This window comes from Narcine bancroftii, chromosome 1 (genome assembly GCF_036971445.1).
Source record: "Narcine bancroftii isolate sNarBan1 chromosome 1, sNarBan1.hap1, whole genome shotgun sequence".
NCBI classification, from domain to species: domain Eukaryota; kingdom Metazoa; phylum Chordata; class Chondrichthyes; order Torpediniformes; family Narcinidae; genus Narcine; species Narcine bancroftii.
The window spans coordinates 196,898,915-196,925,468 of record NC_091469.1 but is presented as its reverse complement, the minus strand read 5'-3'; the positions used below and the strand labels follow the sequence as shown (position 1 = coordinate 196,925,468).

The following is a 26,554-nucleotide window of genomic DNA, read 5'->3' as shown; positions in this document are numbered from 1 at the left end:
TGATAGATTTTTACATATTATGGGGAACTAGGGATATGGGGTTCATGTTGGAAAGTGGTGCTGAGAGGAAAATAAAGAGGACCTGGCCTGAAGGGAAGATTGGCCTCCTGCTAGTTCTAGTTCTCATGCACCAGGCAGAAATTTAGTCCAAAATAATTTCCACTAGAGGGTGCTGAAAATAAGCTAAATGGAGAGTCATCCCATACACCACAGACAAAAATCCTACCGCTGGAATCCAAGAAAGGCCTTGCTCCATCGATGGCTTCTTGCAACATTTTATTAATTTGTGGAATTTTCCAGATGAATAAGCCACCGTGCATCATTGGCTCCATGGCCATCCTTTTTGCAGTTGCAACTTGTATTGCTTGCTTTGTTCGATGCATTTTAGACTCCAGAATTGTCAACTTTTGAGGGACACAGCGTGTAAAAAAAAAAACATGATTAAAGAAAATGTTTACTGAATCAGATAATTTTAATTTATGCTAATCATTTGTTGCAACATTGGATAGACAAATAATTAAATTTTCACCTTCTTAAAATCACACCAAATCTCCCAAATCCCTGAGATATTGTGGAAAGAGACCTGAACCCAGCGTAGCTGTTCAAATTAGTCCTACTATCCAGTACTTTCTCTCCCAGCCTGTTTATGAAAAGTAGAAATTCCTCAGAATACTGTTCATGTTTTAAGGAGGGGGGTTTAAACCTTTAGCAATTAGGCCCCTAAAGATTTAGTTTCATTTTAAGGCTAGATAGTGATACCAAAAACAAAATATTTCTTATACTGTGCACAGAATTTAACATTTATGAATTTTCACCAGGCTCTGGTGTCTAAAGGTAAATGGTTACCACTCAGAAAGGTTTTTGTTGGTTTCAGAGAGAGATTTGTTGCTCATTGGACACACACAAACTGATTTCCTCCAATCAGTCACTTCAGCGTCTTGCCGAAGAAACTTGCCCCATCATGGGTTTTAAGGTCACCACAGAGTTCCTCTTGTTTCCCTTATTTCAGGAGAAACACTCTAACCAGCCATTTCCCTCTTGTAAGGACTACAAGGGTTTTGAACAGGCTGAACTCAGAACTCACAATCCTTGGAAGATCTTATCAGCCTCTGACTGAAAATTGTTCCATTTCCACCTACTTCTGAAGTTCCTTCCAAAGCAGTTCCATTCTCCTTTGCAAAGCCACTGGTGCCTGAATGTCTGGCTTCAGCAAAACTCTTGCATTTTAAATCAGACGTGAAGTGTAAGTATCAATTTGTGAAGTCACCTACACTAAACCTCCCAATCTATCTCTTTTAAAAACATTTTTAATATAACATAATATATAATATAACTCATAACAGGAGCATCTTAGGTCGATTTAAAAGTGAGAGAAAATAATTACCTTAACATTATTTGTTCTTCGAACATTCTAAAATTGTACTGATAAAATATTTATGGAATAAGTAGTATTGATGGAAAGGATGCAGAAAATGTAACCAAGACTGGCAGGCTTGAATTATAAGGAGAGGCTGGATAAGCTCAAACTTTTTTTCTTGGTATGTCGGAGCCTGAGGGGGAATCTTATTATAAAATCATAAACAGCGCAGATAAAGTAAATAGTCTTTTTTCCAAGGGTAGGGAAGTCTGATACTAGAGGGCATATATTTAGGGTGAAAGGGGAAGATTTAAAAGGGATCTGAGGGGCATCTTTTTCACACAGAGGGTGTGGGTCTGTGGATTAAACTGGTAGAGGAGGTGGTAGAAGCTGGTATAATTGTGGCATTTAAAATACATTTAGGCAGGTACATGGATCTGTTGAGAAGGATGTGGACTAATCACAGGCAAATGGGACTAGCTTGGGTAGACAACTGGGTCGGCATGAACAAGATGGGCTGAAGGGCCCATTTCTGTGCTGTAAAACTCTATGACTAAATATTAAAGGATCAGTGCACTGCTCAGGCACATTTACAAATTTTAAATCCTGTAGCATAAAAATGAAATTAAAATATAATAAAGTCAGGCAGAACAGTGCAAACAAAACCAAGATCAACAGTTACTTATCTATGGTTTCATATGACTTCACCAGATGAACAGTCCAGTAAAAATTGAAATTAATGTTTGAACCAACCTTATCTTCTACATCTGTAAACAGCTGGTCATTGCATTCTGTCTGTCTATTCAAGGTGGCGATAATCCTTGAACATTTGTTTATCTTCTCTGGCAATGTCGCCAGTTCATCTTCAAGGGCAGTAAACTGAGTCTCAACAATTGTAACACATTGGTATGCTGCTTCCATGAGCTTGCAGAATTCTTCCAGCTTTTTGCAGATTTCATTTATTTGGTGATCATTCTGAAGACCTTTCTGCGCCCTGTCAATTTCTCTCTCCCACTGTGTTAAAGTTCTTGATGTATCTGGTAGCAAGTTGGCAGGAATTGATTTCTGATTGAGGTTTGCGAGTTCATCCATAAGAAGATTAAGGTGTTGTCTAACAGATTCAGCTTCATGTTTCTGAACCTTTGCTCTTCCTCCCTGGAACACAAAACAATAAGTTATATGATGTGACTGAGTTTTATGGCAATGCCTGAACGTTTGAGGATATGAAGGGTTGGACTCCATATGGAAGGATCTCAGGTTTAGCAGGAAGATGACTGAAACTACAGCACATTTCATGAAGTGAAGGTCCTGCATAAAGTGGCACAGCAGAGGAACTTCTCAGATTGGAATTGATGACAATAGAGAGGTCATATGATCTGATAGAATTGGTGTTGTAAAGTATAACGATTGGGAACATTTGGAATTGGATCTTCTGAGAGCAGGGAAAAAAAAAATCATGGGGTCTGTAGACACCAAGGCAGATTCCAGTAAATAACTTCAGTGGAAGGTGAAATCTAAGAAGAGGTGATATTGGAGGTGGTGGAATCTAGGTCCAGAGTTTGGAATGTTAGGCACTGAGGGAGCTTGGGGTGTAAGAAGCCAGACAATTAATGCTGTCTTCTCTTTCCAACTTCATATATTTCCCTTGTTTCCATTCAATATCCTTCACAGCTGAATACCACACATCTCTCATGTCTCCATAGGTTTTGATGGTTGCTACATTTGCATGTATGGGAAATCAATGAGGGTTTTGCAGTGGCCAGTTGGGGACTAAGATGGCACTATGATACACTGTATCCAAGAATGTAGCAGCAGAGGAATGAATAATAATGCTCTGCCAGGGATATTTCTTTCTTGAGGTTATAGCCTCAAAATAATTTTTCATTGGATTTCCCTCAAATAATTTGATAAATTCCCTCTGTGAAAATAACTTATGTGGGGAGAGCATAGATGAAAACTTCAGTAATGGGAATGATGGCTCTGCATACTTTAAAGTAGAAATTTCTTTTTGTGATCATGTTTGTTCTGTTCGTAATATGAACAGTCCCCCTCTGTTGAAGTGACAAGTTATTCTTTCCTTCCTCTGTGACCGAAAGTCCTGATTTCACCCATATCTTGTGGGGATTTACATCATAAAGATAACTTCATCTATGATGGAGGAACCAAAAATTCAGTGAGTGCAATGTAATCAAAATGTCCTAATTTATTCCAGGAATGTGGAATAAATTCATCTAAAAAAGTAGATCTGACTGAATGACACATAAGTCATAAAATCATAAAGTAAAATGATATACACAAATATACAGCCAAATGAGAAGCCATTGTGCAACAAACAGATCTGTGCTAATGAATAATGTTTTGTAATAACAAAAACAGGATGTTATTCCCTCATTCCCAAGGCAACTGGACGAGGTCCCAAAGGCAAATAAATCTGCACGCCTGAATAGTTGTTTGTGTGGCTATTGTTTCATCTAGCATTAACTTCCTGGACTAATCCCCATCTCTCTCAAGTTCCTTAATATTTAAAAATCTATTGATCTCTGGAATATCCCAGGCAATTGAGCCTCTACAGGTCAAAGCCTAGTCTTTCTCAACTTTTTCTCTGCAGACTACTGGTGGTCCATGGCTTTGTTGAGGTTGGTCCGTGAGTTTGTTGGGGCTGGTCTATGGTGCCACAGCAAAGATAATGCTGATGTAATAAATATATGTAAAATGGGGCTGTAAATTTGCTGACTTTAAAACAAAATCCCGTTGGTAGTCTGGGAAGGGGCACCAGCCTTTACCCATTCCCACTGGTCATCTTTGGCTTTGCTATTGGTTTTAAGTTTCATTTATTTCTTTAAATTTAGACATACAGCATGATAACAAGCCCTTCCAGCCCACAAGTCCATGCCACCCAATTTACACCCAATTAACTTAAACCCCTGGTACATTTCAAATAGTGGGAGGACACCAGAGTCCCTGGGGAAAACCCACTGAGACACTTTGCAGACAGCACAGGATTCAAATCCTGGTCCCGATAGCTGGCACTGTAAAGTCTTGCACACTGTAAAGGTGGGCCACAATAAGTAAAGGAATACCTAAGGTGGTCCCTGGCGAGGAAAAGATTCACCATTTGCTGAGAGAAGGTTTCTCTTCACCTCTATCTTGAATAGCCAGGCCCTGATCATGTAGAAAGTGATATTGTCCCCTGCTTCAATGCACCCCTGCCAGGGGAAAGATCAACCCTGCACCCACCCTGTTAAGTGCTTTAAGAATGCCTTTATGTTTCAAAGAGATCAGGCCTCATCCCGAGAATTAATATGAACCTCCCCTGCCCTCCTCCTTGTGCACAAGTAGTTCAGGGCTCCATGTAATTGGAGCAAGAGATCTCTACCTTTGTTCTCAGATCCTCTTGCAACAAAGACAAACATAATAACTCATCTCTTTACTTGCTTGCCATACCTGTATGGGTGTCTTGCAAATATTTGTGTGCAAAGACACCCAAGCGCCTCTGAGTCATAACAATTTTCAATGTTTTACTATTTAAAAATACTCTGAATTTCTACTTTTTCTACCAAAGTGAAAAAAAATGGGAGGCCATCCACATTATTTTCCATTTACCATCCCTTTGTTCATTAACTTTTCAACTTTTCTGGTCTCTATCCCCTTCCCGAAGTTTCTCTCCATCCATCTTACAGCCTACACTGTTATCTAGTTTTGTATCATTATCAAACTTGGATATATTACACTTGATCAGAGTCATTAATACAAACTGTAAATATCTAGGCCCTTGATACTCCTCTGGTCTCCACCTTCTAACCCCAAATTGATCTGTTTCTTTGTACTCTGTTTCCTGTTAAACAATCCTCAATGCAGGTCAGTTCATCCCCTAATTCTGGGTGTTCTAATTTTTTTTAATAATCTTTTGTCTGGCACCTAATCTGAAAGATGTCCCAAAGTCCAAATACATAACATTAATTGGTTTGCCTTAAGAGCAGATTTATCAAAATTATATTTCCTTTCAGATGCCCATGTTGACTCTGCTTTATCCATTATTGCTTTCCAACTGCCCTGCCACCATTTCCCCAGTAATAGTTTCCAGTATTTCTGCAACTACTCATGTCAGGAACTCTATATCATCTTTCTCACTCCTCCATTTCTTCAGCAAGAGGGATGGATATATTCCTCACCAATGCATAACAGCCGAATGGTTAACAGATGAGGTTAAATGATGCCCCTTGTCAACATTTTGTTGTTACTCCCTGAAATAAGGTTTTCAATCTTGGCAATTTTTGCTGGAAGGTTTCATTCATAGACTCACCTTGAACTTGCAGCCGATAGCTCTGAAAAAGCAGCTGGTCTTCGTTTTGAACCCCTTGTCTTCACTCTGTAAAAGAAAAGATTGATTGATAAATTGAATTAAATGTTCACTGTCCTCCTTATCATCAGATACATTGATGGTAAAGCCAGAATGGTATCACATTGTCATAGAATAGTCATAGAATCATGCAGCTTGGAAGCAGACCATTCAGCCTACTATTTCACTGATGACCAGTGGGCACTCATCCCTACTAATCCCATCTCTCAAAATTTCACTCCACCATTACAATTCAGGTTCTTGTCCAGACACTCCTAAAATATTGCTGGCAAACCTGCACCCACCACTTACTCTGGCAGTATGTTCCAGGTACTGACCATACTCTTGGTGATAAAGGTCTCCCTCAAATCCCCTCTAAATCTCATGCCCTTTCCCTTAACTATTTTTTTAATTTTAGAGATACATAGTAACAGGCCCTCCCGGCCTATGAGCCCGTGCCACCCAAATACACCCATGTGACCAATTAACCTACCTACCTTGTAGGTGGGAGGAAACCAGAACACCAAGAGGAAACACATGCAGACACAGGGAGAGCATACAAACTCCTTACGACAGCTCTGGACTCAAACACAGGGTCGCTGGTGGTGTAATAGTATGGTGCTAACCACTAGACTAACTGGTTCTATTCTTGAGTTTTATTACTAGTTATAATAAAGTGTTACAAATAGAAATTTCAAGAAGTTGGACAATGTGGGGAGATAGAATGAGTTAGTGTTTTGGGTCTAGGCAGGAGTGCCACCTGACCAACTGAGTGTTTCCTTCATTTTCTGTTTTATCCCCCACAAATTAAGGGAATCCTGATTATGTTGTTGAATAATGTCATCAAAATAGGACACTTGGAGATTACAAACCTAAATTACTTGCAAGTCAGTTGCATACATTAAAACAGACAAATATTGACAAAAATATTTTACCTGCATGGAAGAATCAGAGCTGTGCCCATATGGAAAATGAGACTTGCTCCTCATGCTTGCACTGCAACAGTGCAGGAGGCCACAGGTCAGAGTGGGAGTGGGATAATAAATTAAAGTGACAGGCAACCAGAAGATCAGGGTGTGGTGCGCTGAGGTAGCAGCGAGCAGGCACAAACTCAGAAAAGAGTGCACAACAGACTTTATTCCAGTTAAAGTCTGAACACCAGTTCAAGCCTTTGTGGCTCTCCATGTGACTGGCTCAGGAGGGGCTGGCTCAGGTTTATATTCAGGTTGGTTAATTGACAGCCGGCCAGGTGGAGCCAGCCTTTTAGGTGATCTTCCTACAGGTACAGAGATCGCCCCCTGCAGTAAGCTGGTGGTCATATCACCATACAGGGTCACTGCAAGATTATCACAAACCTTCAGTGCCTTCTACAATGTTTGGGGAAAGCACACTTTTTTCTTTATTTGCCCCTGTGCTCCACAGTTTTAAATTTGTAATCAAACAATTAATGTATAATTAAAATGCACATTCCAGATTTTGTTCAAGGTTATTTGTTTGACCATGTAGAAATGACAGCACTTTTTATACCTAGTTCCCTCATTTCAGAGCACCATAATGTTTGTGGTATTTGGATTCACAGGTGTTTGTGAGTACTCAGGTATGTTTAATTGCTCATTGGTGCAGGCATAAGAGAGCTAGACTTGCTTCTAAGCTTTTGATCACCCTTGGAATCTGTGGTTGCCATTTTTCAAAATGAGGACCAGATTGTGCCAATGAAAGTCAAAGAAGCCATTATGAGGCTTAAAAAAATAAAACAGTGAGAAATATCACCCTTAGGATTGCCAAAGTCAACAGTTTGGAACATCAATAAGAATAAAGTGCGTACTGGTTTGAGCACCTTTGAAATCTGTAGTTGTCACTTATCCAACATGAGGACCAGAGTTGTGGTAATGAAAGCCTAATAAGCCATTATGAGGCTAAAACAGAAGAATAAAACACAAGAGATATCACCCAACCTTAGGATTACCAAAATCAACAGTTTGGAACATAATTTTGAGAAAGAGTGTACTGGTGAGCTGAGTAATTGCAAAGGGACTGGTATTCTAAGGAAGACCTCCATTGCTGGTGACAGAAGAATTCTAATCATAATGAAGAAACATTGTAAACGTATGTGCGACTGATCAGAAACACTCTTCAGGAGGCAGGTGTGGATCTATCAATGACTACTGTCCTCAGAAGACTCTTTTAAAAAAAAATTACAAAATATTACCAAAAAGTACAAGATACAAATACAGATATATATAAAAAAAGAAAAGTATAAAAAATACTGATAATGATAACCCCCCCCACTCCCCTCCCTCCCTCTACTAACTACATCATCTTGACTCCCACCCTCAGCCCTCAGTGCCTTAAAAAATTATACATTTAAAATTAATTAATCAACGTGCCAACTTTTTACATAACTCTTACTTAAGATCAATAATCATACAATCCAAATATAAACCCCACATTTTAATAAAAAAAGAATAATTATTTTGCAAATTGTAAGCTATTTTTTCCAAATATAAACATGATTATAATTCATTATGCCATCTTTGTATATTCAATTCCACATCATTTTGGAAATTGGAAATTGAAAGGAATTAGTATTATACAGGATTGTTTTGAGGCGGATAAATTTTCTACATTTAATAGATTACAGGAGAAAATTTCTGCAAATTCTATTTTAGCTTATTATCAAGTTTGAGATTTTTTGCAAATACAATTTAGTAAGGAATTAATTTTACCAAGTCAATCTAAGTTTGAGATTATAATGGTTGGTAAGGACACGAAAGGATTTATATTGGATATGTATAGGTTGTTGTGAGAAAAGATGAATAAAGTTGTGATAGATAAAATAAAAGAGAAATGGGAGAAAGATTTAGATATTGAATTGTTTTGGGAGGAATGGTCAAATAGGTATATGGACAGTGTCACAAAATTGATTAATGTGAGATATAGTTATGGTTAATTATAATTTTATTCATCAATTATATTTGACTCCTGAGAAGTTGAAGAAATATGGATTTAGACCAACAGATTTGTGTTTTAGATGTGGAGAAAAGACAGGTACTTTTGTGCATTGTGTATGGACATGTAAGAAAGTTAAACTTTTTTGGGAAAAGGTTATTAAATTTTTGAGAGTTTTATTTACAATCGATTTGTAAATGGATTCAATTATGTGTTTATTGGGTTATATAAATGCTGTTACTTTGGGATTGGTTGATAAGCCACAATTGGCATTTCTGCGGTTAGGGTTAGCAGTTGCAAGAAAATGTATAGCGATAACTTGGAAAAATGATGTGGAATTGAATATACAAAGATGGCATAATGAATTATAATCATGTTTATATTTGGAAAAAATAACTTATAATTTGCAAAATAATTATTCTTTTTTTTATTAAAATGTGGGGTTTATATTTGGATTGTATGATTATTGATCTTAAGTAAGAGTTATGTAAAAAGTTGGCACGTTGATTAATTAATTTTAAATGTATAATTTTTTAAGGCACTGAGGGGTGAGGGTGGGAGTCAAGATGATGTAGTTAGTAGAGGGAGGGAGGGGAGTGGTGGGGGGTTATCATTATCAGTATTTTTTATACTTTTCTTTCTTTTTATATATCTGTATTTGTATCTTGTACTTTTTGGTAATATTTTGTAATTTTTTTTTAAAAAAGAGTCTTCTGAGGACAGTAGTCATTGATAGATCCACACCTGCCTCCTGAAGAGTGTTTCTGATCAGTCACACATACATTTACAATGTTTCTTCATTATGATTAGAATTCTTCTGTCACCAGCAATGGAGGTCTTCCTTAGAATACCAGTCCCTTTGCAATTACTCAGCTCACCAGTACACTCTTTCTCAAAATTATGTTCCAAACTGTTGATTTTGGTAATCCTAAGGTTGGGTGATATCTCTTGTGTTTTATTCTTCTGTTTTAGCCTCATAATGGCTTATTAGGCTTTCATTACCACAACTCTGGTCCTCATGTTGGAAAAGTGACAACTACAAATTTCAAAGGTGCTCAAACACTTAGAAGCAAGCCTAGCTCACTTATACCTGCACCAATGAAGCAATTAAACAAACCTGAGTAATCACAAACACTGGTGAAGCCAAATGTCCCAAGCATAATGGTGCCCTGAAATAAGGGGACTATGTGTAGAAAGTGCTGTAATTTCTATATGGTCAAAGCAAAATGTACACACATTACCTTGAATCTAATCTGGAATGTGCATTTTAATTAAATGTGAATTGTTTGATCACAAATTTAAAACTGCACAGGGGCAAATAAAAGAAATAAATGTGTTTGTTACAAACATTATGGAGGGCCCTGTATGTTTGGTATCTTCAGTGTATAGAAATCCACATTGTGAACTCCAAATGCATGGCACCAGATTTAAAGGATTGTTGTTTCACCTGGAACGATTGTTTGGGTGCTTGAATAGTAGGAAGGGAAGTGGGCGAAAGAACAAAAGTTGCCTCTTCTGCAGTTGCATGAGCAAATGCCATAAAAGAGGGGCTGGTAGATGGAAATGGAAGAGCAGACCAGGGAGTCATCAAGAGAGCGACCCCTTCAAAATGCTTGATAACTATGATAATGATGAATTTATTGGCATATACATTATACCTTGTGCGCATGTACCTAAATTCTTTCTTATTGTGGCTCAACAGGTACTTTGTTTTTAAAAAAACAGCTCCAGAAGTAAACTTAATTGAATTAAAATGAGACTCTTTGTGATGTATTGTGGTGCAGCAAGCAAACACAAGGAAACTGTACAACAGGTTTTAATCAACTCAAACTCTGTACACACCAGTCTTAATATCTTTGCTCGCTCCACATGTGTCTCCCTGACTTCCAAATCCCACTTGGCTGAGATCCACAGCTGCTGCACCATGACGCTGACTGTGTGGGGCATGGAGTATAAGAACTTTAATCTCCTTATCGTGCCACAGCTCTGCGCAACAGTCATACTGGGCCTGGACTTCCAGTGCCAGCTAAAGAGCATCCAAATGCAGTTTGATGGCCCACACCCACCCCTCATGGTCCGCAACTGCAGATTCTTAAACCATCCGATTCCCCCTCTGAACACGACCTGTGGTCTATCTACTCTCCGGATCCCACTGCTGCCCCTGTTCAAGAACTTCCCCCGCAACTGCAAGCCTGTCACCACCAAGAGCAGGTGATACAGCCTCAGGGACAGAGCCTTCATCAAAGCAGAAGACAAATGGTTTCTGGCAGAGAACTCAGCACAGGAGGGGACAGATGGTGGTCTTTAAGAGCAGAGAGGAACACCACATGGTCATCGAGTGCAGCCAGACCATAAACTGTTTCACCCAGCTGGATGCCTACCCACATCCCCACATTGCCGATATGGTAAATGAGATCACCCAGTTCCAGGTCTTCTCAACCACTGACCTCAAGTTGGCTTACCACCAACTACTGATCCGCCCAGAGGACAGGCCATACACTGCCTTCGAGGTGGATGGCCACCTCAACCTCTTCCTGCAGGTTCTCTTCAGGGTCATCAATGGGATCTCTGACTTCCAGAGGGAGATGGACTGGATAGTGGATGACTATGGGCTAAAGGCCACATTTCCCTACTTGGACAATGTGATCATCTGTGGTCATGACCAGCAGAATTATGTCGCTAACCTACACAAATTTCTTCAGATGGTCAAAATCCTCAACCTTACTTATAACTAAAAGAAGTGCATGTTCAGTACTTCACGACTGGCCATCATGGATTGCTTGGTGGAGAATGGTGTCATTGTACCCCATGTTGGAACTTCCATTGTCCAATATCCTCAAGGCCCTGAAAAGGTGCTTGGGCTTCTTTTTGTATTATGCCTAGTGGGTCCAAAATTACTTGGACAAAGCCTGCACCCTGGTGAAATCTACCCCCTTTCCCCTGTCTGCAGAAGCCCAAGTGCCATTCACACACATCAAGGGTGACATCACCAAGGCAGCAATTGCATGCTGTGGATGAATCCATCCCCTTCCAGGTGGAGAGTAAAGCATAGTATTTTCACTCTGTTTGGATACCCCTGCTATATCCATAATGACTGGTGATTCTCGTTTACGAGCGAGGAGCCGTGCCAGTACCTGCGGGCAAAGGGCATAGCCATGAGCAGGACCACGGGTTATAATTCCCAGGTGAAAGGTATAATGCTACTTCAGGAAGGCAGTCCTCCTAGCCCTCAGGTCAAAAGGCCTGCCCATCTCCTGGTGGCAAGATGTCTTCTCTGAGCCACTCTATGCCACCAGGTCTCTCTTCTGAACCACTACTAATGTGACATCACATGAAAGGCTCTTTTCTTTTCCCAGGAAATTGGTGTCGGGAACCACACTGACATCCTGGCTGAAGACCCCTGGGTCCGATGCCATAAGACTGACCCTCTGATCAAGAAGGTCCACTTCCTCCACGCAAACTCCCAATACGCTTATGTAGAGTACCAGGATGGTTGGCAGGACATGGTTTCCATCTGAGACCTGGCGCGTGCAAAGGATCCCCTTGACCAACCAATCAACTTCCCCTCACAGTAACCCTGGCCAAGCAGCCACACTAATTACACCTGACACAGCGCCCCCAACTCCAGACTGAGCAACCCCATGGTCCTACTAACTCCCTTCAGCCACCGGAGGCACAGCCTGTCACGCAAGGCACTGCCTGGGAACCAGCTGCTGAACCACAGCAAACCTTACGACAGTCACAGTGACAGACGAAACCACCAGAACCTGTAATGAACAATGAATCACATCACCCCGCCAGATTTTGATTCAAAAGAAGGGGTGAATGTGGTGCAACCACTGTATTATTTCTATTATATGTGCTGCCTCTGAACCTGTGACCTCCCTCCCAGAAATCCCTATAAAGGTTGTTACGCCCAAACTCCTCCCTCAGTACCTGCCTTGGAACCGGGCCAGCAACACGCGAGATGTGTTAATGTCTTAAGGTGATTAAAGCCTATTAATCATAACTCTCTGTCTAATGTAGTTGATCGATAGTGCTACAGTTTGTCCCACTGAGATAGGGAAAAGATGGTTGAAAAAGGGAACCGTGATGTCAAAACAGGAGAGATGCCTAGTTAAGAGGAAGAAGGAAGCATTATATTAAGGAAGCAAAAACCCAAAAGGCCTCATAAGAATTATATGGTAGCCAGGAAGGAATTTAAGAAAGGACTTGGGAGAGCAAGAAGGGTGCATGAGAAGGCCTTGGAAAATAGAATTATCTTGTTTAAAAAAGATAATAGGGGGAATCCTTGGAATTAGAGACCAATGAGTCTTACATCTGTGGTGGGAAAACTGTGGAGAGGATTCTTAAGAACAGGATTTATGAGCATTTAGAGAAGAACGGTCTTCTCTAGTCAGAGGATAGTCAGCATGGCTTTGTGAGGAGAAGGTTGTGTTCCATGCACCTAATAAAGTTTTTCTGGAGGAGGTAACAAAAGAAATTGATGACGGTTGGGCGGTAGATCTGGTGGACAGGGATTTTAGTCAGAAATTTGATAAGCTGCCCAATGAGGAACTCGTTCCAAAAGTCATGAGGCATGGGATCCATGGAATTGGCCTGCCTATAGAAAGCAGAGAGTAGTAGTGGATGGGAGCAAGAAGTGGCTTTGACCAGAATAATGGGATGGGGGTTTTGTATGCATACTGTTGCTGGGTGTTGGGATGGGGTGTTGGAAGAGAGTGGGGAATTGTGATGAATGATTTGGCTTATCTTCTTTTCTGAATGGCACGATGAGATTAATCACCTGACATACCCACAACATTCTATAATGACAGGATTAGAATTGATGACTATCAATAAAATAATGAATCAATTTCAATTAGTGTAAAATATTATTTACATAAAAATAAAAAATGATGGGCATCCTCAGTAGAATATGATGCCACGAGCTCTTCTCTTGTCATTGGTGTCTGACTGACTGAATAGTTTCAGTAATTTTATCATTAGTAAAATAGAACTTGGTTCTTTTTAAATGCCGATAAGTATTTACCCTTATGAAAGGGATTTGCCCAAATTGACATAATCTCATTATCATTAAACATGCAATGAACAAAATAAACTTTCCAATGTTCTTTTTAAGTTAAATTTTCCCCTGCAACCGCTGCAATCGTGTCTGCCTGTCCCGCATCGGACTTGTCAGCCACAAACGAGCCTGCAGCTGACGTGGACTTTTTACCCCCTCCATAAATCTTCGTCCGCGAAGCCAAGCCAAAGATTTATGCACAAGAGCCCTCTGCTGGTTATTAATGGAACACCTACTTTATAACAGACAGCCTTTGAAGAATTCAAGATTCCTTTATGGTCATATAATACAGCAAATCTAATACTACAGAAATTTTCCTTCTGCCTGCCATAAGGAAGACAAAGAGTCGTCATTAGTCATTAGTATCACCCACTGGCCCCTACAGTACGAGAGAAAGAGTTACAAAAGAGAGTCCCTTCAGAGACACTGGGTGAGACAAATATCTGGTAGGTGTGATCACGAACCAGATATCAGCATATTGACCAAAAAAGTATACAATCAATGTTTTTTTAAACTATAATTAGATTATCACAAGCAATCTATTTCTTGCAGCAGGAATTATTGTTACATTATTCATGAAGAAAATAAAGGTTGTGTAGCAGCCCACGGCTTACGCCTCAGGCTGACACAGGAAATGGCCGTTGAACGCGGTGACTGGCAAAGCATCGTGCAGGCTGAAATGCCTGTTTCTATAGCCCAGCAGCAGAGCGGTGAAACTGGCCAATCACCACCAGTGAATTGCAGAGGCCCTAATCGGGACCGAGGTATCCGAAGCAGACCCTGATATTCTAGCATACCAGACAGCGCTCACCAGCTTACAACTGGAGGACATCCAGATCACCCCCGGCAATCACATTCGGCTCTGTGACGCCTCGATGGGTAAACCTCGCCCTGTCATTCCGGCTGCATGGAAGAGGTGGGTTTTCGACTCAGTCCACAACTTTGCTCACCCTGTCATCAGGACTACAGTTAAAATGGTGATGAACAGGTATGTCTGGCATGGCCTCTGCAAAGAGGTCACCCTTTGGGCCAGGACTTGTAATCAGTGTCAGTCATCCAAAATCCAGATTCATATCAAAGCTCCACCACAGACATTCGAGCCAGCACGTCGCACTTCAGCCATGTGCACATTGACATTGTCGGGCCTCTACCCGTATCCAGAGGCACACACTACCTTCTTACAATGGTCGACCAGATGGCCAGAGGCAGTGCTGCTATCAGAGACTTCCACAGTGCATGTGCACGGGCTTTACTCAACACTTAGGTAGCACGTTTCGGGGTCCCCGAACACCATACATCAGACGGGGAGCCCAATTCACTTCCAGTCTGTGGACTCCCTTAGCCCATGCCCTGGGGACCCAACTCCACTACACCATGGCGTATCATCCATAGGGCAACGAGTTGGTGGAGAGGTTCCACAGACACCTTAAGGCAGCCTTAATGGCTTAGCTTACCAGACCTGACTCGGCCGATGAACTCCCTTTAGTCCTGTTAGGTATCCACACTGCACTCAAGGAGGACTTTGAGGCATCCTCTGCCGAGTTAGTCTATGGCACACCCCTAGTTATACTGAGCAAGTTCATGATGGCTCCTGAAGACTTAGGGGAGCTCCTGGCGACCATATTGTCCCGACTATATGAGCGTCTAGGCATTCTGGCTCCCACTAATCCTTGACCCCACGGCCAACCCTGCACTTACATCCCAAAGAACTTTACTGACTGCAAATACGTGTTTGTTTGGAGTGGGGTTCACTGTCCACCTCTAAAGTGGCCTTACGAGGTGCCATACCATGTCCTCAGACACAATGGCTCCACCTGTGTTTTGGACATTGACAGCAGGGAAGAGACTTTCACCCTTGACCAGTTGAAACTGGCCTACTTGGACTTTGTAAAAACAGTGTCCCAATTGACAGTTCTAAGGGGCGATGGGGGGTTGTGCAGCGGCCCGCGGCCCGCATCTCAGGCCGACACAGGAAATAGCTGTTGAACGTGGTGACCAGCAAAGTATCATGCGGGCTAAAACGCCCATTTCCATAGGCCACCGGCAGAGCAGTGAAACTGGCCAATCACCACTGGTGGATCGCAGGGGGCCCAATCGGGGCCCGGGCATCCAAGGTAACCAATCAGCAGCCGGCCCGCTCAAGCCACCCCCTGGTGGTGATGTGGCTGAGCTGACTATAAAAGGCAGAGCTGCCACAGAATAAACTCAGTGATGAATACACTCTACTGGTGTTTGTGTCTTTCTTCTCCTGCAGATTTGAGCTGCAGCCTCAGGGCTATAACTGAGCTGTAGCCGTAGTAACCGCGCTACAGTTGTTTAATTTTCCTCCATCAGTATTATGTAAAAATTTTTTTAAAAATTAAAGCAATGATCCTGTACTAATGAGTTTGGCTAAATCAAAATGAACTCTTACTGAAGCTGGAGTAAAAGATGCAGGAATGTATGAAAAACAAGGCTGCTAGTTATGTTCATTTCGGAACATTTTTCGCAATTTGGGGATGCAGGGTACCTTGATAATTAAACAGTTTAATCCTTTTACCTTCTCACTTTGTCATGAACTTTACAACAGTGAATGTATTTGAAGTCTACTTAATGTGTCTCTCTCGAAATGGGAGTATTCCCTCTTTTGGTGCACCAAGCATTAGGCTGTGAATACAGTGCCTATATCTACTTTGATCTGAAAATAATATTATTGCCCAAAAGTAAATGGCATGGAACTCACAAATTCATGCACTGAAATGGGACCACAGGACGGGATGGGTGGAAGTGGAGTGGTGGGAAGGAAGTTCCTTTGGGACCTCTTTGCAGACCTTGTGGCTGCTTTATCATCAGTCTGCTAGGGCCTCTCTCCAAAACAACGAGTGCTGCCTTATGGAAAGAGGAATCATGTGTCAGGTGATACAAGACCTCATGGTGCAATTGCTAATCCTACTGGACCAATTTCCTGCTCATCAACTGTAAGGTAAAACATCATGAGATGGGAATGTGTAAGGAGTTACCCTGTGCAGGGCTGTAACAAGATGTGAATGCATCCTTGTACTTACAAGATAAGAGAGACATTGATGGATTGAGAGGCAGGAAGCTAGCAGGGAAAGGATAGCAACAGTTTTAGTCATTGGACAAGTAATGATATGATGATGTTCTAAGCACGTATCCAAGGGTATAAAAAATCACCATTTTGCTGATAACGGCAGAATGCATTCTCCAACTAACATTGTTAGTTGCAAGTGTTACAATCCGGTAATAAAGAACAAAGAACGCTGATTTCGACTCAGTCTGGTGTTTGTCTCACTCATTCATGAACAAAGCAGACCTAACACAACACAGAAGTGATAATTAATGTGCATTGTATGGTCCAATCTTTAGGCAATCAAGTTCTTAGGTGAAGTCAAAATCCATGACAGCTTTGAAAATCAGCATATTCTACTACCTCTAGTGGGCTGGGTATCAAATGATGAGATGGTACACAGGGAAGAGAGTGAAAGTTTGTGACGGTGCCAAGATAATGACCTCTCTATCGACATCAAAGGAGATTTTGGGCGAGGGAATAGAAACCACAACCGTGTTCACTTCTACGGCGCTGAAGTGGAGAGAGTAGACTGCTTCAAGTTTTTGGAAGTAAACACTTCCAATGGCCTAACCTGGGCCAACCATGTTGACATGATGGTCAAGAAAGTGCAGCAACACCTCTGCTTTCTTAGCAAACCGTGTGGCATGTCCCGTCCCGAGCCCTTCAACTTCTACCGATGCACCATCAAAAGCATATTTGCTGGATGCAGCAGAGCATGGATAAGAGCTGCTCTGCTCAATATTGGAAGAAGTTGCAGAAAGTAGTGAATACAGCTCAGAACATCACGCAAGTGTCCCTGCTATCTGGGGACTCCATCTACGTTTCCCACTGCTTGGGAAAGGCAGCCAACACACTGCAGGCATCTATCACACTCCAAACATTCTCTCTTCCCCCTCCTCCCATTGGAGAGAAGGCTTAAGAGTGTGAAATTCTGCAGCAGAAGGATCAGGCGCCTGAATGAACCTTCCACGGTGCTCTCATACAGTCCTTGCTTTGTATGGATTGTTCTAACTCCATGCACTGAAATTGTGGTCTTGCCCTTTTACTTCATATGCATAATGCTAAAGTTGATTTGTTTGCTTGCAGAAGAACCCTTCTCACTCTTAGAGATATAGTCAGACATATAAACTAAAATAAGCTAATGACACAATCATTTTTTTATATTTCTGTTCTGACTGTTTACATTATACATGCACCTTGTATGACAGCCAAGATCTGTAATGTCTTGAGGGGCATAGATAAAGTGGATGGTTACAATCTTTATCCCAGGGTAGGGAAGTGTAAAACTATAGGTGAGAGAAGAAAAACTGAAAGGGGACCTGAGAAGCAGGTTTTCCACTTGGAGAGTGGATAGGAAAATGGGAGAAGCTGCAGAGGAACTGGTAGAGGTGGGTTACAGTTACAATATTTTGACAGATACATGGATAGGAAAGGTTTGGCGAAGTATGTACCAAATGTGGGCAAATGGGACTAGCACAGGAAGCCACTTTGATCAGTATGGACAAGTTAGGCCAAAAGACCTATTTCTGTGCTGTGACATGATGATCCATTTTCCAGGGCTTATTGAACCAGCTTTCCTTTCAGTTAATAAGCAACTCCCTTTAATGGACACCAATAACTAGCAGGAAGCAAAATCCTTTGAAATATCTCTTTATTCATCCCAAATTAATATATTTGCATACCACAAAAGCAGAGTTGAAATGGAGAGAACAGAGAGAAAAGCAACAAGACCAAATATAAATAATGATTTAGAGAAACTTCTGCTGGCAATTAAAAAGAGAACACACTGTGCAGCACAGATGAAACCTAAAGCAGCCTTACTGCCATGTATCCTCACAAAAGTGTCCAATCATCCGCTTCATCTCGGTGTAATTTTCCAGTCTTTTTTCTTTGTGAACTTTGCTCACACATTCTGAACAATTGAATTCCAAATCCTAAACCACAGAAAGGCGTCATCTAGCAATTCCCTGTTGGACTTACTAGCACATATTCATATTTATTGACTGTACATTTGATTGACTTATTGGCAAAAACATACCATATCTATTCAGTATTTTAAATGAGTTTAATTACTGCATCTGGTGCTCCCATTGGGGCCTTCTCTACATTGGAGAGACTGGATGCAGACTGGGAGATCGCTTCGCTGAGCATCTTTTCTCTGTCTGCATCAATGACAGGGTTCCCCCAATGGCCAACCATTTCAATCCTACTCCCCATTCCTGTGCTGACATGTCTGTCCATAGCCTCATACACTGCCAAACCACCTATAAATTAGAGGAGCAACACCTAAAATTCTGTCTGGGCACTCTCCAACCCTATGGCATTGACATAGGCTTTCCTTTTTCTGTTTGACCATTCTCCCTCTCTTTCCTATCCCTCTGTCCTCTTTCCTCCAGCTTTCCATTCCCTTCTCTCTACATTCACAGCTATCCCCCCCTCCTCTACCTGTTTTCTCTTGTGCCCTCTCTCTGTTAACCACCAATTACCTCTTGCCTATGGGTTTATACTCCTCCCCCTGCCCCCACCATTTTATTCAGGCGCTTGCCTACACTTTGCTCACACCTTGATGAAGGTCTCAAGCCCGAAACATTGCTTATGTATCTTTGTCTTTGCTATATAAAGAATGCTGCTTGACCTGCTGAGATTCTCCAGCATTGTGTTTTTACCTCAGTAGACTTTCATATTTCTCATTCAAAAAGTATATATATGTTTCAAGATGCAGAGTGCAAACAATTTTTTTTATTCCATTCAATTCCAGTTAAGCCCAATGCAAACTGAAGAAACACCTCTTTTTGAGGTGAGGTATTTACCAGTTTCAACATTTCTGAGTTTCAGATCATTGCATTTTGCTGGTAACTTCCTCCTGTTGCTGTTCACTGAATTATTTTCTACACTTTCACCCAACTGCACATAACATCAATTTTTTTTCACAACTGTTACTGTGAACATTTATCTATCCCTTGATATTTATCTGTTTTCTCATGTGGTAATTTAGTTTATACTTATTGTTTATCAGTACATTTTCTGTACCTGTGTAGCTGCAGCAAGCAAGAATTTCAGTGTATTTGTACATTGTACTTCAGTGTTTGACAATAGACTCTAATAGTCACATTCCCTTTTGAATTAATCAGACACCATTTTTTCCCCTTCCCCTTTCTTTGTATCTTTAAACTGTTTTCTTTCTTTTCTAACCTTAACTTCCTGAGACAGAAAAGTAATACATTGGTATTAACATATGTGTTGTAAGTACATGAATAATTGTTACTACTGGGCAAAACCACTCTGATCGCTGCAGCCTATTGCAATCAGCTGCTTCAGAAATGATTGGTCTACAGTTAGGAAATCTCACTATGTTTTTGTGAAATAGCAAATTCCAATTTCAATTTCCAACCATCACAGCTTTTCAGCCCCAGAAAGTTGATGGTTGGCAAGGAGTGGAGAGATGGTGTAGAGTGGATTGTGGAGGGTCCTGTGGCCTCCCCATCTGGAACATGGTGGGAATGTGGCTTGTGGAGGATCATTTGACCTCTCCATCTGGAACCAAGTCAGAGGTCACAGCACTTGCCAATCAAAATTGGACTGTGCCCACCTTTTATGCACACCTGACCATTGGCCCCTTTAAATCATTTAGTGATTACCTGGGATGGACTCACCATCTTACTGCATTTTAAAGGTCCACCATATGCAGCAGCTCATTCTCTTTGCTCCTTGGCCCTGACTTCAAATGCTGCTTTATGCCAGGACGTGAACTGTGGTCATCACCGGACGAGTTGATGATAAGGTGTGCAGCACACTGAGCATGGGATCCTAGTATTGTGTGGGAATACTTAGCATTGAGCCTTTGGAACAGGGAACTGGCAGTCCTTGTTGAAGGCCCTGGATAGTAAGAGTGTGCAAGCTACTGAATGTACTCCACGTGTGTGAAAGTAGCCACTGGTATCGGAGATCACTGTAGCTGATTTGACCATTTACATTGGTTTTTTTAAATTTTCACACTATAAACCATACTGACCAAAATACATAGACATTTTTCTCTTGAATATATAGTGTCATTTTCTCCCCTTTTCCCCCCCTCCCTTCCCTCCCTCCCTCTCCCCCCCTCTCCCCCCCTTCCCATTTATTCAAAGTTCAATCTATAAGATACATTAAACCCGTTAACAATGTTGTCACTTAATAAAAATAAACAAGAAATTTTACTGAGTCAGTTCATTTTGTTGTCTTCTCCTTCTGTCATTTTAGGTGGTGGAGGTTCATGGTAGAATTTCTCTATTGTATTTCATGTTTGGTTCCCATATTTGTTCGAATATTGTGATGTTATTTCTTAAATTATATGTTATTTTTTCTAATGGAATACATTTATTTATTTCTGTGCACCATTGTTGCATTCTCAAGTTGTCTTCTAATTTCTAGGTTGACATAATACATTTTTTTTGCTACAGCAAGGGCTATCATAATAAATCTTTTTTGTGCTCCATCCAAATCGAGTCCAAATTCTTTATTTCTTATATTACTTAGGAGGAAGATCTCTGGGTTTTTTGGTATATTGCTTTTAGTGATTTTATTTAATATCTGGTTTAGATCTTCCCAAAATTTTTTCACTTTCTCACATGTCCAAATTGCATGTATTGTTGTTCCTATTTCCTTTTTACAGCGAAAACATCTGTCTGATACTGTTGGGTCCCATTTATTTAACTTTTGAGGTGTGATGTATAGTCTGTGTAACCAATTATATTGTATCATATGTAACCTCGTGTTTATTGTATTTCTCATAGTTCTGGAGCATAGCTTTTCCCATGTTTCATTCTTTATCTTTGTTTAGATCTTGTTCCCATTTTTGTTTAGGTTTACATTTTGTTTCCTCGTTCTCCTTTTCTTGCAGTTTGATGTACATGTTTGTTATAAATTTTTAAATTATTATTGTGTCTGTAATCACATATTCAAAATTGCTTCCTTCTGGTAACCTCAGACTGTTTCCCAATTTGTCCTTCAAGTAGGTTTTCAGTTGGTGGTATGCAAACCTTGTATCGTGAGTTATATTATATTTGTCATTCATTTGTTCAAAAAATAATAATTTATTTCCTGAAAAACAATTTTCTATTCTTTTAATCCCTTTTCTCTCCCATTCTCTGAAAGAAAAGTTATTTATTGTGAAAGGGATTAGTTGATTTTGTGTCAATATTAATTTTGGTAGTTGATAATTTATTTTATTCCTTTCTACGTGTATCTTCTTCCAAATATTGAGCAGATGATGTAATACTGGTGAATTCCTACGTTGCACCAATTTTTCATCCCACTTATATAGTATATGTTCAGGTATCTTCTCCCCTATTTTATCTAGCTCTAATCTGGTCCAATCTGGTTTTTCCCTTGTTTGATAAAAATCTGATAGGTATCTTAATTGTGCTGCTCTATAATAATTCTTAAAGTTTGGTAGTTGTAAGCCTCCTTGTTTGTACCATTCTGTTAATTTATCTAGTGCTATCCTCGGTTTCCCCCCTTTCCATAAGAATTTCCTTATTATTTTCTTTAGCTCCTTGAAGAATTTCTCTGTTAGGTGAATTGGTAACGATTGAAATAGGTATTGTATCTTTGGGAAGATGTTCATTTTAATACAGTTTATCCTTCCTATCAGTGTTAGTGGTAAGTCTTTCCAGTGCTCTAAGTCGTCTTGTAATTTTTTCATTAATGGCTGATAATTTGGTTTATATAGATGGCCGAGATTATTATTTAGTTGTATACCTAGGTATCGAATTGTTTGTGTTTGCCATCTAAATGTCGGAAGAGAAAGGTGAAGGCCTTACCTGTACGAGGAGGCCTGCCGTGGAGAGAGAAGCCTGCTCCCTGAGGTCAGTGGAAACCCCGAACACAGAACTACAAAGATGGCTTATGGAGCCAAACAAAAGTGCGCAACCGTGCATGCGCGAATCCTCGTGCATGCGCGATACACAAGACAAAAACAACACCGAAGGGAGGGGGGAACCAGCTGAGGAGTAAATATCCACAGCTGAAACAGACAAGTATAACCCGACAGCAAGACTCTCAACATGAAAACATAGAAAATAATGAGAACAAGAAGGAAGAATAAAAATAGGAAATCAGATAAACAACAGATGACCAACCCAGAGGAAAAAAAACCAACACCAAGACACCTTTAACAAAATAATAAAAACAAAAATACCCAACAAAATAAAATAAACAACCCAACAAGAAAATCAGAAGAGACAGAGGTAAAAGACACAGATCCTGGACTCAGAAGAAGAGGAGGAAGAACACAGAGAAATGGAAGATGAAGGGAAGGGACAGTACATGGATTTTTTTTAAAGAATATATGAAAACAGTAAAAGAATGGCTGATACAAGAATTCAGTGAAATAAAAAGAATAAAAGGTACAGAAGAAAAAGTGAATAGATTAGAGATGGTCATGACAGAAATAGGGAAAAGAGTAGACAAGGTGGAAGAACGAGAAACAGCCATAGAAATGGAAGTAGATGACTTAAAAAAGAAATTAGAAGAATCTGATAAAAAAAGTTAAAGAAACACAGGAGCTGTTAGCTCAGAAGATAGATATAATGGAAAACTATAATAGAAGAAACAATATAAAGATAGTGGGCCTTAAGGAAGATGAAGAAAGCAAAAATATGAAAGAATTTATAAAAGAATGGTTCCCCAGAGTCCTGGGAATGCCAGAATTACAGGAAGGAATGGAAATAGAAAGGGCACACAGAACATTAGACCCTAAACTACAACCACAACAAAAACCAAGATCCATTCTAGTAAAATTCCTAAGATATACGACAAGAGAAAATATATTGGAGAAAGCAATGAGGAAAATAAGAGAAGACAAAAAACCACTGGAATTCAAAGGTCAAAAAATTTTTTTCTATCCAGACATAAGTTTTGAACTCCTGAAGAAGAGGAAGGAGTTTAACGCAGCAAAAACAACCCTATGGAAAAAAGGTTATAAATTTATGTTAAAATATTCAGCGGTGCTTAAAATAGGTATCCCGGGGCAGCAAAGCAAACTGTTTTCGGATCCGGAAAAAGCACTAAATTTGCAGAACACCTACAAAACAGACAGAGAGATGAAGAGATGTAACAAGAACAAGAATGACGACAAACTTCATATAAAGAAGTAAGAACTAAGAAGAGAAAGAAAGGGAAGAAATGAAGTAAGGAGGGAATTAAGAGAGTGAGCTTTGTTATATATGAAGATTAAAATCTTTTCTGGGGGGGCTGGGTAGGGAAGAATAAGTCACTGCAAAATCAGTTGACGCTTGCGAGCGGGTTCCCAAATCCAAATGGAGAGGGGAGATGTGGTTGCCCAACAAGGGACAAAGGGCAACTCAGAGAGGGGAGGGACTATTGGGGTTAAAGGAATTTTAGATATGGAAATAGTGGAAATATTTTGTTTTAGAAATGTTGTCTTACAATGTGTTCAAAACAAGAAATCAGAAATGGATAAGAAGGGAAGGTGGTGATGAGGAAACGGAAAGGAAAGATAAACAAAGTATGAAATGGCCATGTTGAACTATATGACTTTAAATATTAACGGAATACATAACCAAATCAAAAGGAAGAAGCTGTTAAATTTACTGAAGAAAGAAAAATTTGATATAGCATTCATGCAAGAAACACATCTAACTGAAGTGGAACACAAGAAATTAAAGAGAGATTGGATAGGACATGTAACAGCAGCATCATATAATTCAAAAGCCAGAGGAGTAGCTATATTAATCAATAAAAATATACCAATCAAAATAGAAGAGGAAATAATAGATCCAGCAGGGAGGTATGTAATGATAAAATGTCAGATATATTCAGAATTTTGGAATTTACTCAATGTATACGCACCTAATGAAGAAGATCAAAAATTTATGCGATATCTTTTTGAAGATCGCAGATACGCAAGGGAATATACTAATAGGAAAGGATTTTAACCTTAATTTGGACTCAAACATGGATAAAACTAGAAAAAAAACTAACAGAAAGAACAAAGTAACCAAATCTATAATTAAATCGATGCAGGAAATGCACCTTTTGGATATATGGAGGAAACAACACCCAAAGGAAAAGGAATATTCATATTATTCGGGTAGACATAAAACATACTCAAGGATAGATCTATTCCTGTTATCAGCCCACATTCAAGGAAGAGTTAAGAAAATGGAATATAAAGCTAGATTGTTATCGGATCACTCACCCCTGTTACTGGCAATAGAGTTAGAGGACATCCCACCAAGAATGTATAGATGGAGATTAAACTCCATGCTACTTAAAAGACAGGATTTTAGAGAATTAAGTGAGCGACAAATTAAAATGTACTTTGAAATAAATACGGAATCAGTGAAAAATAAATTTATACTATGGGACGCAATGAAAGCATTCATCAAAGGACAGATAATAAGTTATGTAACTAAGATGAAGAAGGACTACAATTGAGAAATAGAACAGTTGGAAAGGGAAATAACAAATACAGAAAAAGAATTAGCAATAAAGGAAGATACAACTAAAAGAAGAGAATTGACAGCTCCTGATCAGGTTTGCAGGACTGAGGCAAAGTTTGGCAACGTCACCCTGCCAGTGACTTAGAGATATGTATGGAGTATTACAGGGTAAAGCCCTGTGGGGGTGGAGCTACCAGCCTCCCCTCTGGTCCTCCCCCATCACCCCTCCCAGAGATGGTCCCTGACCATCTAATTAAGAATTAATTAATTAATTCTTTAATTAAAATGTCAACATTTAGGTATCCAATCCTTTTTAGATTTATTGACCCAAATCTTGTTTCTTTTGAACATCACTTTTTTTGTTTTTTACTTGTTTGGAGCTTCATGAATTATTTAATTTTAAGGTTCCCAAAGACCTGGAACCTTATATGATAGGGAAGATTTATAATTACAAACTTGATCATAAATGCTTGTTATCAGTCCTTTATGAACGACTAAGGATAGTTCCCTGAACAGAATTTAAAAAAACAACAGGACAAAATTTTCATCAGTTAATTTCTGAAACTACATGGGACTCTATTTTGAAGTGAGTGCATTCTTCCTCTCTTTAATACAATTTAAGGTAGTACACTGGGCCAAATTCTAATCTTTGTTCTAAATGTGATAAATGTATAACTGAAGAAAGTACACTGTATCATATGCTCTGATTCTGTTCCTCTCTTCAATTTTTGGGAAGGTGCATTTTGTACCTTGTCTTTAGTTCTTAACATTAGACTCCAAAACTTTTTCTTGCTCTTTTTTTGGAATAAGTGGCCCAATAGGTCTGATATTGACTGCTTCACAAACCCATGTAGTTGCCCTCACCTTTCTTATCGCTAGAAGGGCCATACTATAACCATATAACATATAACAGTTTATAGCATGGAAACAGGTCATCTCGGCCCTACAAGTCCACGCCAGTTCACTTAAACAACTCTGCTAGCTCCCCCTGCCTATTCTAATGAGATAGAAAGATGCTGTCCCTCCCACTCTCACCCAGTGGTTTTCTGATACAATGGCATGTTTAACTTTGGTAAAAATTAAATGCTCCCCTACTGAAGTGAATCTTAATTTTGTTTCTTTATGGGGTTCATTTCTTAATTATTTTCAAAAGATTAATTAACTTTTGTTTTTTTTTTACCCCATTGATTACCTTCCTTTTTATTATCAGGTAATGGACTGCTTATGTTTAGCAAGTAGCCTCTGAAGGGAAGGGATTGACAATTAGCTTACTGTGTTTTTTCTTTACTTCTCAACACCATTTTTATTATTATATGTGATTTGTTAATAC

General features: G+C 39.8%; 1 protein-coding gene across 1 annotated transcript in view; it reads right to left on the bottom strand.

Annotated features, from left to right (window-relative positions):
• Nucleotides 1-26,554, bottom strand: part of LOC138737072 (TNF receptor-associated factor 1-like) — a 49,382-nt gene that overhangs the window by 12,124 nt on the left and 10,704 nt on the right. The window contains exons 2-4 of the mRNA XM_069887533.1: nucleotides 5,661-5,726; nucleotides 2,111-2,512; nucleotides 227-404 (exon numbers count right to left, since the gene is read on the bottom strand). Of these exons, the coding sequence (XP_069743634.1) occupies nucleotides 227-404; nucleotides 2,111-2,512; nucleotides 5,661-5,726 (646 nt within the window). The remainder of the gene's footprint in view (nucleotides 1-226; nucleotides 405-2,110; nucleotides 2,513-5,660; nucleotides 5,727-26,554) is intronic.